The sequence below is a fragment of the Belonocnema kinseyi genome, chromosome 2 (assembly GCF_010883055.1).
Source record: "Belonocnema kinseyi isolate 2016_QV_RU_SX_M_011 chromosome 2, B_treatae_v1, whole genome shotgun sequence".
Lineage (NCBI taxonomy): Eukaryota > Metazoa > Arthropoda > Insecta > Hymenoptera > Cynipidae > Belonocnema > Belonocnema kinseyi.
The window spans coordinates 29329251-29344695 of record NC_046658.1 but is presented as its reverse complement, the minus strand read 5'-3'; the positions used below and the strand labels follow the sequence as shown (position 1 = coordinate 29344695).

General features: G+C 30.8%; 2 protein-coding genes across 4 annotated transcripts in view; one reads left to right on the top strand and one right to left on the bottom strand.

Annotated features, from left to right (window-relative positions):
- The window catches only part of LOC117166858 (apoptosis-inducing factor 3), a 222802-nt gene that overhangs the window by 172560 nt on the left and 34797 nt on the right, over positions 1–15445 (top strand). For 2 of the 3 annotated variants that reach the window (XM_033351229.1, XM_033351228.1), the window contains exon 8: positions 14758–14933. The exons of the other annotated variant lie outside the window; for it this stretch is intronic. In XM_033351229.1, coding sequence (XP_033207120.1) covers positions 14758–14824 — 67 coding nt within the window. In that variant the 3' untranslated portion in view covers positions 14825–14933. Of the gene's footprint in view, positions 1–14757; positions 14934–15445 lie in introns of those variants that run through there. 3 annotated transcript variants of the gene reach the window in all.
- The window catches only part of LOC117166860, a 74409-nt gene continuing 73838 nt past the window's right edge, over positions 14875–15445 (bottom strand). Inside the window, exon 2 of the mRNA XM_033351234.1 lies at positions 14875–15226. Coding sequence (XP_033207125.1) covers positions 14965–15226 — 262 coding nt within the window. The 3' untranslated portion in view covers positions 14875–14964. The remainder of the gene's footprint in view (positions 15227–15445) is intronic.

Sequence of the window (15445 nt, the reverse complement as noted above, 5' to 3'; positions counted from 1 at the left end):
TATAGAGCTCCAAGGAGATTATGTTGAAAAATAAAAAAAAATATACCCAAAAAAAATTGTTTTTATACTTCATTCTAAGGACTTATTGAACTACCCTCGTATGTGTCAGTGATACCAGTCAAAATGCAATCTATAAACGCCGCACTATGAGAGCAACACGTAAATTTTTATCAAAAGAAAATAGCTTCTCGTAGGAATGACCGATCTTGATGAAACAAAGTGCAAATTTTATGGTTTTAGTTGTAGAATACAAGAAAATTGGTCTGAAATTCGTATTCGGCCTTCCCGGCCCGGAAACTCAATGGACACCGGGAAATTCCCAACATACCGGTTTTGACCGGGTGACATGATTTAAAAAAATTATTTTTCGGAACAAATTGAGGCTGTTTGTCGTTTATATGCATAAGTACAGTATATGTACTCATATTCTATACCCCCTCCCCGCCCCTCGCCCATTCTTACACTGTTAGGTGCTCATTTGCTTATCTTTTCAGATATCCCTGCTTTTATCAAAAATACGCATACACATATCACATAGAATGAAAAAAGTATAGAATACTCTAGATTTATTCATTTGTATGCAAATCGGAACATTTTACAGTATCACATAACCTAAAAAGTGTGTTTCAAATTCAAGATTGCACCTAAATATAGGTATGTGTCCTTAAATATAGTTATTCGAGCTGATTGAGAAATTGAAATTCATTTAATCCTGTATGAAAAATATATTATTTAAAAAAATCTCTTTCTTCAAGAAATTGATGATGTACTGAGTTTTTCCATTTATAGAAATGTTTAGCATATGTGCATGTATCAAAGTAATTTCAATTTTGCTCAAAAAATAATTTTTTTAATCATGTCACCCGGTCAAAACCGGCATTTCGAGAAAAGCGGTCATTTCTACAAGGAGCTATTTTATTTTGATAAAAATTGACATTTTGTTTCCATAGTGTCCCACCTAGTTAAGCATTTTGAAATGTTTTGTTATATAATAATAATAATAATAATAATAATAATAATAATAACAGAGACAAAGTGAGAGTAAGTTCTTTATTAGGAAGCACAACTATGAATAAGTGGAGCCTCTGCATCCCATTTCAGTTAGCTGTGTCTACCTCACACCATCTCACGTATATGCATTTTCCCACGCAGACGCAACTCGTTAAGCGACATCTTGATAGAGCATTCTCATTAAGCCATACAAATTTAAAGGGCCGAACCTCCGGGGGTATACGTTCAAGGGAAAATACATTGCCAGTATAGGGATGACATATTTCGGAGACGTTTTTAAAATAAAAGAAGAAAAATAATGAAATATTGTTTCGTAGTAGGGTGTAAGAAACACATTGCTGTGCCCCCAGGCAAAAGACTTTTTCAGATTCCAATAGGCATAACTGAAAAAGATCAAAAGTTTATCGGAAAATCTCGTTCTGGGCCTAGTGATCTGTCAACAAGTAAACTTATTATATTTTCAAAGAGAAGAAGGGAAATGTGGATAAGTGTTTTGCGTCGTGGGCCTTTAAGTGCAAGTCAATTAAGAAATTCCTGGATTTGCAAGGAACATTTTATGAGTGGTAAGTAAGAAATGTATGCGTTTAGAGTGTGAGGTTATGTTTCCGAGGTTATTTTTACGACAATTGTAGCGAAAGAATTATTTGTGATTTTATATTTATTGCAATCGTTTGTAATTTGTTTGTATTATATAGGCATTCCAGCTGACTTGGCGAATAAGGATTTATTGATTGGGTGCCTTGTCAAAAATTAGTTGATGAAAAAGGAGCCGCTCTAAAAAGGAAAAGTTCACTGCCCTGCTACCACCTATCTGCGAAAAGGGTTATTTGTCAATGGGCAATATAAATTTTGCTTAAAAATCCTTTTAATTAATTGAAGATTCATAATTTTATTTATAAATTCATTTCTTTGGTCAAAAATACAAGTATTTTATTTGAAAATCTTTTTTTTTTTGTGTGAAAATTTGATATCTAACTGTACACATAACTTTTTCACTTTAGGTTCAAAGTGTATCACTTTTGGTTAAAAATTCGTATATTTTGTTGTAAAAGTTGTCTTTTTTGGTAAAAAATTAATCATGTTAGCCAGGGAAAATAAAAAAATGTATCAGCATAAGGTAGAGATTCTTTAAATGGGTATTTTCTGCCTTTTTGTATCAAGAAAAATCTTAAATTTTCGTACAGTTCTTTGAGACGTAAATTTTTGTTATTTTTCATAAAAGGAATATAAATTTTGCTTAAAAATCCTTTCAATTAATTCAAGATTCCTAATTGTATTTAAAAATTCATTTCCTTGTTCAAAAATACAAGTATTTTATTTGAAAAATATTTTTTTTTTGTGAAAATTTAATATCTAACTGTACACATAACATTTTCCCTTTGGGTTCAAAGTGAATTCCTTTTCGGTTACAAATTCGTGTATTTTGTTGAAAAAGTTGTCTTTTTTGGTAGAAAATTAATTTTGTTAGCCAGGGAAAATGAAAAATGTATTAGCATAAGGTAGAGCTTCTTTAAGTTAGTATTTTTTTGCTTTTCTGTAGGAAGAAAAATCTTGAACTTTATAATAATATCACTTGAGTTTTATAATCCTGCGAGCAGATCGCTCTTGTAATAGGCTGCTCCTAACCTATATATTAAGTTAAAAGTAAAAATACTGTATTGTTACACTATATCCTCACTCAGAAGCAGAAAAGTATCATTGAACTGCTTGAACTTCACTTTCCTCACAAAATCAGATTCATAAAATTTATAAGCTTCCAAGCTTTTATATGCTTTTACTTTTTTTACGGAGTAAAAACTGTAAGATTGAATAAAACATGCACTACTGTCACAGAGAGCACTGAGCTTACATTTTCACTAAAATCTATATCTTTAAATGCATACGTATCAAAGTTTTCGATTTTTTTCAATTTTTGGATATATCGGGTCTTGACGTCTCCAGACAATTTTATCAAATATTCAATCTGCATTTCGAAAAACCAAAAACAATTTTAAAAAACGACGGTAATACATGCAAAATATAGGGGCATAAGGAGGAGGCTATTCCCCCGAAGGCCCCTCGGAGCACGTGAGGTCACAAGTGAGAATGCTCTATTGTATCGATTCGGCCAATTATGTATGTGACCCCTAGAGAGAATATCGGCTTTTGGTGTGTTTTGATTTTCTTTTCATGAAATAGTGTAGTCGCATGTCAAAGGGGACTAGGTAAAATAAATCTCAAAGTGTTAATACATTTGCAGAACAGAAAAGTGCGAATTGTGTCAAAATTAGCTTAAAACGTTTACGCAATTTTGACATTTTGCAGGTTGTGCTGTTATTTTCTTTCCGAACTTCTGATATTTTATCTACGATATATTTATGTTTTACAAGTTTTTATTATTTACTGACACTATATAAATAATTTTAATTTTAGGTCTCTGTCGCGGTCTTCAGATTCTTAACTATATGAATAGAGATTTCAGGAACCCCTGGCGGACCGAAGGAACCGAAAGGAGCCTCTACAAAGTACCCGTGAAGACCCCATTGGATTCCCATTCGTTTCCTTTTTAGAAAACTCAAAAAAAGAGCAAGATCAACTTTTAAACTTTTGAAATTCGGATTCTACGCTAAACGTTCTATCAGAAACTTACGGAGTAATCGCAATACTTTTTTTTGCAGCGTTAAAATTGTTAAAAAATGTCATTACCTTCTGTTCAAGGTGATTTCAAGCGCATCCATAATAGCTGAAGTAGTATGTTGCGCGCGAAGTTTAAAAATAAAATTCTCTCTCCTTGTATCGCAGCGTTGTTGTCTGAGGTTTCCACAGCGTGGCGCTAGCATCTAGAAAAAATTCTTGAAGTTACCGACCGAACGCTTATTAACTGCTACTAAAAGAAGATGCACTTGAAGGCGCCTTCGGCCCATGTAAATGACAGGTATTTTATTTTTTTAAATTTTTAACGCTGCAAGAAAAAGTATTGCGAATACTCCATGAGTTTCTAATGCAAATTTTAACGTAGAATCCGAATTTCAACAGTTAAAAAGTTGATCTAGCTGTTTTTTTTTAGTTTTTTCAAAAGGAACCGAATGGGGTCTTTACGGGTACTTTGTAGAGGCTCCATTCGGTTCCTTCGGACCTCCAGGGACGCTAAATTCGGAATATATATTTTGTTCCTCAAATACCTATGAAATTTTTATAATGTTTCTTTCTATAATGATATTTCTTCTTTTACAGGATTTTAAGTTCAGAGGGCGAACTTTCAATTTGTTTAAATTGCAATTTAAAAATACCCATTTTCAAAGTCTTCATTTGAGAGATGATAGGGTAAGGACACCAATTGGTGGCACCCCCCCATTGTTGACACTCTTCTCTAGATTTTATGAAATAATAAGACAATAGATATAAATAGCAAATTGTCTTTTATTTTTTTTTAATAGTGCAGACAATTTTTCGAAATAACATGTATTCATCTTATGGTAAACAATAACTTATGTGTTCTGTAATTTAAAAATTCAGTCTTGTTTCCAGGCTGCCAAGAATTTTCAGGTTATCCAAAGACAATTTTTAGATAATTGGAGTTTTGAATTTACCCCTAGCAACGCTATAATTAACGTCAGTGACTATTTTCTTTTCGGCTCATTTCGAGGAAATGTTAAAATTGTTAATAAAAAAAGAACTAAGATTTAACTATAGTTTATTTAATGAATAATAAAGGGTGCTAATGAATTTCAATCTAAAGCACTGTATCCAATTCTTGGCAACCCCCTGCCAATAATTGGATTGTTTGTTCTTGCAATGATTTCTATTCTTGGCAATCGTAAAAAGTATGGTTATGTTTGTTTGTTGTTTTGTAAAATTCAGAATGAACGACCGAATTGAAGGTAAAAACAACAGTTTAAAATTATTTGCTGGAGCTGTAATTAAAAGAAGTAAGTAATTATATTTAATGCCAACCTCACATATACAAGAAATTGCATTAAAAGGTGTGAAAAAAGATTATTTGCGTTTCCCTCTAACCCCAAAAAAGGAAGGTAAATGAAGGAGAAAGTCATCTATGCTGTAACATCATACAGGCATGGAAAGATAAGGAATGAGGAAAAATCAGTTGTAAAAAATTAAGCTAAGACTAACGAAGCGAAAAAGCAAAAACGAAAGCGGCGAAATGAAATTTCAGAAAAAGCCCAAGAAGATAGAAATAGAAAAAAGAAACCGAAAAGACTATGGACTAAAAGAAAAATCAATCTTCACATATTAACGATCTTATTGATTCTGCTACAGGAGTTACCAGAAGAAGAAAGTTTAAAGCTAAAGACACTAACAAAAAAGAAAATCAATGTTCGAAAAATATCGATTCTACTAATTCTTCTGAAGCAGTCAAAAAGAAGCCGCGGGTCACAAACTCTGAATTTGAACTATATAAATGCTGATAATTAAGTAATTTAAGCCAGACCATTTGTTTGTAAATGAAAATAATTGATAAAAAAGGTTTCTCTTCACTATCCACTTCTTAGTGATACTATATTAAAGTTTAGTTTAATCTGATTCCTTCACCACTTCCTCTTCATATAACTGGGGTGCCGATAGTTGGGTCCATCCCAGCCAAGAATTGCGTCAACCCTGCCAAGAATTGAATTTTTAGGCTAACGAACTAATTTTAGTTATTTTTTCAATTTCTAATATATATTGAGGCAAATAAAGAATTTCATACCCTATTATATTAGCACTGTACATATTAGTATTACATTTATCACACATACAATTTTTGACATTAATTTCTTTCTCAAAGCCTAAAATTCGCCTAAACCTGCCAACAACTGGGTACATTACCCTGCTTAAAAAAAAGGACCACATTTTAAACAATCAAAAACGGCTATTGCTGAAAAGTTGTTACACTTCATTACAAATAAAAAAAATATATATTGATATTTTTTATTGAAAATTATTCGAAGGTGTCCATGGCTTGCTTTGCTACTTAATACAAAAAAGTCGAGACTAAACGTACAACATTTATTTACTTCGTTGATAATGTATTTGTTTTGGCATAAATTTAATATTTTTTAACGCAACATTTTGGTTCAAAACTAATCTGTTTTACTTTCGAATTAAACAGGTTTGTTGAAAATGCGTCTCCTTTTATTCAAACCAACTGTTGCAAACTTAATATTTAATCTTTTTGATTGAAATAGCACTACCGATAGCCCTACCGATAGAAATTTTTGAATATTCTCAGCGAAATAGCCTGGCCCATTTGAGTCTATAAGCAAAGTCCTTTTCAAGGTCCTTTTAGTGGCCCTTTTAAAAGTAGTGCGAAGGTAATATCATGTTTCTTTTGTATTCGTCACGTATCGGGCAGACAGAGTTATTTACAGTAGTTGGCCGTCGCAAACCCGACTCTCTCTTTTTAAATTTCTCTTCAAATTATTAACACCTTTTTTTTAATTGATTAATTTTCTCATTATACTTATTTATAATTATAACTTATATGCTGATATACCATTTTCTGGTTGAATTCAAAAATGTTATCTTTTTTGGCGTATCTCATTCCATTTACGAGAAACGTTGTATTAATTCTAATTTAAAGCATTTAAAAAAAAGTTACATATCTGAAATCATCGAAACCCGTAGATTCCGAATTATTACGTTTTAGGCTGGTAACTATGAAATTTAAAAAATCTGCTTCTAAATTTTAATCCGAAAGCTTAACAAAGGACCGGTAACCGGTATTTAGATAAATCTTTAACTGCTTTCTAGAAAATTTATTCTTTCATAGTTAAAAATGTATATTTTTGCGTTGAAAAATGTTCTTTTTGGCTTGAAAATTTAACTACTTTGTTTAATTTATGACAAGCAGTAAAATTTTACAAAATCCTCCCTTATCCCGGATTTTTCTAGGTAATTTTTAGGTAACCGTTAAATTGAGAACAAAAATTTAGTCTGCGAAAATTGTGTAAAATGGGGACGGGGAGGTCAAAACATGTGAACCCAGACAAAGAGGGGCACATGGTTTAAATTTTCAGAACAAAAGTGTACGTTCTTTATGCACAGTCACTTGCTTGACATGTATAAAACGAAACAAACGTTTTTTAAATAAAAGTTACTTGGATTTAAAAAGCTGTCATTTTTTCTCAATAAAAAAAAAATAAAACTTAAACAAAAGTTAACAATGTCGGATAATTTTTCATAAAAAAAAACAATAGCTTCTGTTATTGGTAATAAGGCGCAACAACGTTTCAGCAATAGCAGTTTTCAATAAATTGAAAGTTGGCCCTCTGAACTGAAAATCCTGTAAAAGAAGAAATATCACCTTAGAAAGAAAAATGATAAAAATTGGACACGTGTTTGAGAAAAAAAATATATATTCCAAAATAAAAATTATAATTTTAGTTTGGCATTGGCAAACGTACTGCCATATGGCCGAAAATTGACGTTCCTAAAATCTCCATATAGTTCAAAATCTGAAGTTAAAATCTCGAGTTAGCGAAAAAAAACTTTTGCTCAAATTATTAAACGGTTCGGTCGGAGTTGCATTTTGAATTTCTCTTGTCGATGACAGATTTCTTATCGGATTACAAATATCACAAAAAATATTTCAATACTCTTGGAAAAATTATTGCGTGAATTAACTCAGGAATATTATGTTTTTACGATTTATTATTTTTGTAAATGTAATGCTAGCTGTGAGATTTTTAGGTTAGAAAGATTAATTATCCCATAATATTGATCGAGTATATTTTATTTTAATTTTAATTTCATGAATTATATTTTGTGTAAAAATATTGTTTAAAAAAATTTAGGGTTGTTGAAAATAAGGAATAATTTATTTTTTTAACGATTGATGAATAATTGAAAATAAATTTATGTCACTTAACTATAATAACGTTATATTCTTGTAAAAAAATAATACTAGAAAAACATTTATTTGAACAAATAAAATTTGTTTAAACAATAATACATTGATTAACCAATGGTGGTTAATATTTTACTGAAGAAATAGTAATAACTATTCATTTGAAAAATTGAGAAAAAGGTTATTTATACAAATTCAATTTTTTTAAATAATTGAACATTAATAAATCATTGTTAATAAATCTTTCACTAGACTAAAGTAATAATTTTTAGGTAAAAACGAAATTTGGAAAGAAAAATTATTTAAACAAATTAAATTTATTGAGATAATAAAAAATTACTAATTAATCTTAAACATATTCTTAAGTTGCTCTTTTCTAAACATAGGGATATTCTAGTGTGCAAATTACAGAATTCCGGATAAAAATACGATTGGTGTTTTCATGTCCTAAGATGCCTGTGGCACATTTTGATATTCAAGTTCATAAAGTTAGAGTAAATGTTTACTGAAACCTTAAAAATACATAGTATCTATGACAGTAAATTTACAAAATAGCGATACTTCAAAATTAAAAAAATTTAAATTAGATTAAAATCCAAATTAAAAATCCTATTTGACGTCCAATAATCAAATTGATGCAAACTCCTTAAAAAAAAATTCAATGACCAAATTTGGACCACAACGAATAAACAAAAACAAAAAATTCTATTTTAATCTGAAAAAAAAAAATTTCGGACAAAAATAAAAAAGAGGAAAGAAAAATGAGAAGGCAGCCAACCACATGCCCTTCCTTCTCTTTTTCTTTCTGTCGTCTTTTTTATTCTTATTATCATCAAATTACAATAACGTAACGTTCAAAATGAAAATTAAAAAAAAAAATAAAAAATTGCATTACCAACGTTTCAGTACTCGTACAGTACCCTCATCAAGGCAAGAAAAATTTAAATGTTAGAAATTGACAGCACCCACGAACAGGTGCTCTCTCTTTGATACCTGAGAATCGAATGAGGGGCAGTAGGCCAATCTGTTGTAAACACAATATAAATATCTGTCACAATTACATCAGAAATAGAAAAAGGAAAAGAAAAACAGAGATTGTGAGGAAAGTGTTCTCGTCTCTTCGTAGCTCAGTTGGTAGAGCATCAGACCGGCCATCTGAAGGGCCTGGGCCATATCCCAGCGGTGCTAGAGAGCGTTTTTTTCACAATCTTAAAAATGAATCAATATTTTAATATTATTGATTATGACCAATTAGACAAACAAAATTAACATCTTAAACAATTAATTCATTCCCTGTTCAAAAAACCTACATCAATAAAAAATATTAGCATAACTTTTGTTCAACTTACCTAAATCAGTTTTTAAATTAATAGATAACTTTTTTTGTTTATTAATGTAAAGCATTTCCATGAATTTCCTCTTTCTCTCATTACTTTCACTATGCAAAATTTGAACATTATCCCAAACTTATGGACAACATTAACAAATGCCTTTGTATGTCTGGCAAGAACACTCTTGTAACATCGTCCCAAACGAGCATCACTTTTGTGTTCCTCTATCCCAGTATTAAGAAGTCTGCCAGTCTGTCCCACGTAATTCATTTTACAGATCCTACAAGTGATCTTATAAACAACACCACCCTTTTCAAAATTATCCAAACGATCTTTGAAAAAATGTATCACTGAATCCATTTTAAATGGTATACGGAAAATAGTATGAATTAAAAAATTTTTTAACATACGTTCAATAGTTTTAGAAATTTGACCAAAAAAATGGAAGAACAAAGGTATTAAACGAACTATATTCCTTTAACTCTTTCTGATTATCTGCAAGCAAATTATTACTCTCTTTGTTTTTTGATTTGTTGAACTCTAATTGCAATATGTTTCTCAATTAAGTTTTGTAGATAATGATTCAGAAAAAGGATATTCCTAACAATATTCAAATTTCTTGTGTGAAAATATTTTTAATATTTGCATCGTCTACTTTTTTTTAAATATTCTTGATGTAAAATATTTATATAAAACCTCTGAAATTAAATTAGATTAGAATTTCAGAAATTAAATGGAATATGTAAGCTAATACGTTTTACATGATTTATTAATTATATTGCATAAAACTTACGCATATGAAAATATGAATAACACGCATAACTTGAGAAAATTTTGAATATCTCTTCTTGAAATAAGTCTTTATTCAAGATTTGCAACTGAAGATGCTTTAATTTTAAATATGTATAATTTATCATGTAGTTTCAAATGTTTTTTCATATAATTCAATTTTAAATACTCACAATTAAACTCTCCAATATCAAAAATTTATGTAGAAAAATGCTAGATCATTTTGAAGATCTAAACTAAAGCTTTCAACTCTACATCTTCCAAATTAAAGAAATTTTTATTGTGTATTACACAGGCCGACAAAATTTGACAAAAGTCAAAGCCAGAAAGCCGACCAAAAATTTCCGAAAAAGTACTAATCTTCCCCTTTCAAACATACTTGGATTTATTAGGATATCTTTATTTTTCACCAAAATATTGTAAATTGAGATTTTTTATTTTAGCGTTTTAACCCATTAACGCAGAGTTGTTCAGATTTATACAACGCATTCTCTATTGCTAACGGTACGATATTTTTTCTTTAAAATACTATTTTAGGGGTTTTCGAGGGTGCCCTTTCGATTGCCGGTGTCAGTTTTTTGTTATAACCCCTAGAAGATCCAATATGGCGGCCAAAATTTAGGGCTTTAAAAAAGAACAAAAAATCCCGTACAAAATACCAACAAAAGAGCATACGGTCATTTGGAACCAAACTTTGCACATTGATGAAACAATAAAGAATATGGAACCCGTGTCTTTTAATTTCTACGGAAGCCGTTTCCTAGGAGTAGAAACCACCCCTAACAAGCCACAAGCATTTTAACCCACCTGACTCTGGTAACAATAAGTTTAGTCGCATATTTTTCTTGGAATAATGAAGTTCCATGCCACAAGTGGGTTAACCCAACTACCTGCTAATCCACCTAAACCCAGAAATCACCCCTACCAAAGCATAATCAGGCTAACCCACCTAACCTTGGGAGCAGCGAATTCAGTCGTTTACATTTCGTGAAAAAATTGAATTCCACACTACAAGTGGGCTAACCTTGAAATGAAACTTCAATTTAGCGTATTAACCCATTAACGCCGAGATAGTATACCATTGTCCCTTGCAAATGTTATCTGAGGGGTTTTCGGGGGTTCCTTTTCGATTGGCTCAGTTTTTTGTTATCACTCCTAGAAGAGCGAATATGGAAAACAGTTAGGGCTTAAGAAAAAAACAACAAATTTTACTATTATGATTCATTTAATATTGTAAATTTACTTAGGTTTTTCTAGCTTACTAAGGCAAGACTCAATATTTTCCAGCAACTTAAGGCTGGACTTGGGATTGTCCAGCTTAGCAAGAAAGTACTTAATATTTTCCACCCAATTAAGGCAAGACTTAAGATTGCCCAGTCAATTATGGCAAGCCTTTGGATTTCCCAGCCAATAAAGGCAAGACTTTTTATCGTCCAGCCAGTCAAGACAAGACTTTGAATCGTCCAATCAGGTAAGGCAAGACTTACGATTGCCCATTCAGTTAAGGCAAGACTTGGGACTGTCCAGTTACGCAAGGAAGTACTTAATATTTTCCAGCCATTTAATTGAAGACTTTAGATTGCCCAGCCAATCAAGTAAAGATTTTAAGTTGCCCAGCCAGTCAAGGCAAGATATTGACTCGCCCAGTCAGTCAAGGCAAGACTTTGAAACGTCCAGCCAGTCAAGACAAGACTTACGATTGCCAGTTCAGTTCAGGCAAGACTTGGGATTATCCAGATACCCAAGGAGCGAATTTCATCTCCCACGCATAACAAGTCATAAAAGCGTCGCCGGCTCAGTGAGCCAGCTAGGGACCGAAGACTGTCTGCGCCGTAGACCGGCGCGCACAGACATCGAATGTGAACATTAGAATGCACACAGGGTGCGCAGTAGCATTTCGCGCAGACCGTCTTCTTTGGTTTTATCAATGTGCGAAGTTTGGTTTCAAGCGACTGCACGCTTTTTTGTTGGTATTTTGTGCGGGATCCTTTGTTCTTTTTTAAAGCCCTAAATTGTGGCCGCCATATTGAATTTTCTAGGGGCTATAACAAAAACTGACACCGGCAATAGAAAGGGCACCCTCGTAAACCCCTGAGATAATATTTTGAAGAAAAAATATCGTACCCTCAGCAATCGAGAATTCGTTGTATAAATCTGAATACCTGAGCGTAATGGGTTAAAACGCTAGAATAAAAAATTTCAAATTGTAATATTCTGGTGAAAAATAAAGATATCCTAATAAATCCAAGTAGGTTTGAAAGGGGAAGATTAGTACTTTCAAATTCCATATTAGCTTTTGTAGTAGACATTTTTCTGGTTCGGTTACATAACCTCAAAAACAGCTGAAAAATGTGTTTTTTGCACTTTTAGGTTAGGATATCTTGAAAACCTCACGTACAGGAGCAATTTTGAGCTCGGATTCAGATTCAGCGCATCAAAATCCTTCGGAAATGTTAGGTCTGGTCTCTGTCTTTAAAATTTGTCGGCCTGTGTTATCAGCAATGGAACTGTTTTAATGGTGAAACTTGCATAATGTTCAACGTTTAATACAAAAGAATTAAAAACTTTTCAATTTAATTAACTTGTCTAAATAATTTTGGCTAATAATTAAACAAATTGATTTATTTATCAATGCAATTAAATGGTACCGTATTATTCAACTAAAATTTTGATTTTACCATTTAAATTATAAATCAAAGGATTGGCTAGATTCATTGGACTTCGTCGATACTACATTTTCTGTAAGATTTTACAGAAATATATTTTATTCTCTTGAATAAAAAATTTATAATTGTTGAGCAATTGTCAAAAATTTAATTTTTTACCTATGCTCACATCTACAGCCTTATCCATCCTACTGATTATTACGTATTTTACTGAGAAGTTTGCATACATATTTATTACATTATTCATCACATTATTACATATTTATTAAACATAATTATTACAATAATGTCAAACATTCTCCTTTTGGTCCATATATCCCAATTATACTTAAAAGTTCGGCAAAGTTTACTAAACAAATTTTCTCCGTGTATTGAGTCTCTCACATTTTGTTGAAAATTCATCTTTTGATGTTAATAATTATAGTGAATTGTTGGAAAATAATTTTTGTTGTTAAAAATTAAGTTTTACAAATAAAAATTTTATTATGTGATTGAAAATTCACTTTTTTTGTAGCAAATTCTTATATTTTGTTTAAAAATTCAACTGCTTGTGAAAAAGTTGGCTTTTTAGCATGGAAAACGCAATAATTTCGTAGAAAAATTAACTGTTTAGTTGAAAATTGATGTAATTTGTTGAAAATTTGTCTCACTAATAAAAATTTTATCTTCTTCATTTGAAATTTATCTATTTGTTTTAAAATATGAGTAATTTATTGAAAACTCGTCTTTTTTGGTCAGAAACTCAAAATTCTTCCTTAAAAATTTAACTATTGGATTAAAATATTATGTGTATTAAAATTTTTTTATCTTTTTTGGTCGAGAATTAATCTTCTGGATTAAAGAATAATTCTTTTTGTTAAAAATTCAACATTTTTATATAAAGCTAAAAATTTTGCGTTGAAAAATCAACGTTTTGCTTTAAAAAATTGTGTTTTTTTATTGGCATTCGTCCTGGTCACTTTTTTGAAAATTCGTCTCTTTTATTAGAAATTTAATCTTTTATTTAGCCGATACATGCTAAAAAATTTCGATATCTACAATAGCTTTTAAAGTTTGACCATTTATGTCACTTATGAATTTTCATTCATCACACTCAATACCTTAATTTTTTAAACTATTCAAGATATCAACAATTGTCATTTTTAATTACAAATTTTAATTTCAAAAAGGAATAAGTTGCGAAAAAGTGATGATCATGAGGATATAAGATTTTGGGAATGTAAAGAATTTATTTTACTAAACAATGTTTTTCATTTCTGGCAAATAATAAATGTCCTCATAAATCATTTAAACTCAGTTTTCCTACTAAATACGTGGAAAACAATTTTTTCATCACGCTTAACGGAAGAAAAAGCTAAAAATTTAGTAGGGAAACCTCTAACATGACAAAAACCACTAAAATGGCAGCACTGAGGCTTACGGCAAGGGCGTCAACTTCGATTCATGGTAATTCAATTTTTTATTTCCTACTTAAATGAAATCTCATTTTATTTTCCAATTTTAAAAAATAATATTCATTAATAAATACTAAATGACCGTGAGGACTGTAAGTAATTTGAAAACTCAACACCTTTTTCCAAATTAGAAAATAGGTGAATATCTTTGAGGTGCTCAGTACTAGCATACGATCCTGAAAGATTAGGTGGGCGATGGAAGATATTGCGTGACTATCGGTTTACCAAACTGTCGAATAAAGTCTAAAGTAGCAAAAATGAAAAGCTCGCTCACAGTAGACAAACTTTCATAAAATATGCATGAGATTATAACATAACCAAAATTAATTTTTCTCTAGAATCCATTTAAAACTTTACCTAACCTTTAAATAAATAATACATTTTTTACTGAGAAAGAATAACCGAAATTTATCATTCTGTAACCGATTTTGAGGGAATTATTGTTATTGCATAATTTAAAGTTTGCTTGACTTTACATTTGCAAACATTATTTAACAAGCATGAAACTTTATCCAATTTTTCTTAAATGTGTGACAGAATAGTTTTTAATAATTACACCACGTGCATTAATGATTACTTTTGAAAATCTTTACTGTACATTTGGAAAATTTAATGTGCGTTAATTAAGTTTATTTCAACTTATAAAAAATATACGAGACTCACTTATCAATAATTTTCAGAGGAATAGACAATTATCTGAGAAGAGCGTTAAATTCTCTCCAAAACAGTTCCAGTGGCGAAGATTGAAAGTAGAAAAGAGACAAATATTAAGGAAATTCAAATATGAAAGCGAGCGGTACTTTTAATTACATGTATTTATTATAAGAGGAATAAATATACACTGAAATAAACTATAATATTACTTATTCATTTGAAGTAATTGTTTTTCAATCCCAAGCCTCTTTAACTCGCAAGTGGCTCAGTGCATCAGCAAAAGTGTATTGTCTGGAGAACTTTTGAACTCTATATTCATGATACTTTTCCATAATGTGAGGTCTTTGCGCTTTTAATTCTTTCATGTGGCCATATGATTGCTCCGACGTTAAATAAGGATGTCGCAAGTATAGCATATTCCTTTCTTCTCTCTCAAAGTCCTTTTTCAGATCAAGAATTTCTCTCATACTTATGGTCTTCACTTTCCGATTTTTGCTACATTTGAAAATAAGATTATCTTGTTAATATTTCGAGATTTTTATGTTTATGTAGGAATATTGTTTGGAACTGAAAAATGAATGAAATAGTACTTTATTCGCAGATAGGAAAAAATTAGGGTGATCACTAAATCATAAGAAAACAATTACTGGTTTATATAATTTTAAGTGCATAGAATTGTACAATATTACACCAGGTCTAAGATAGAAGAGGGAC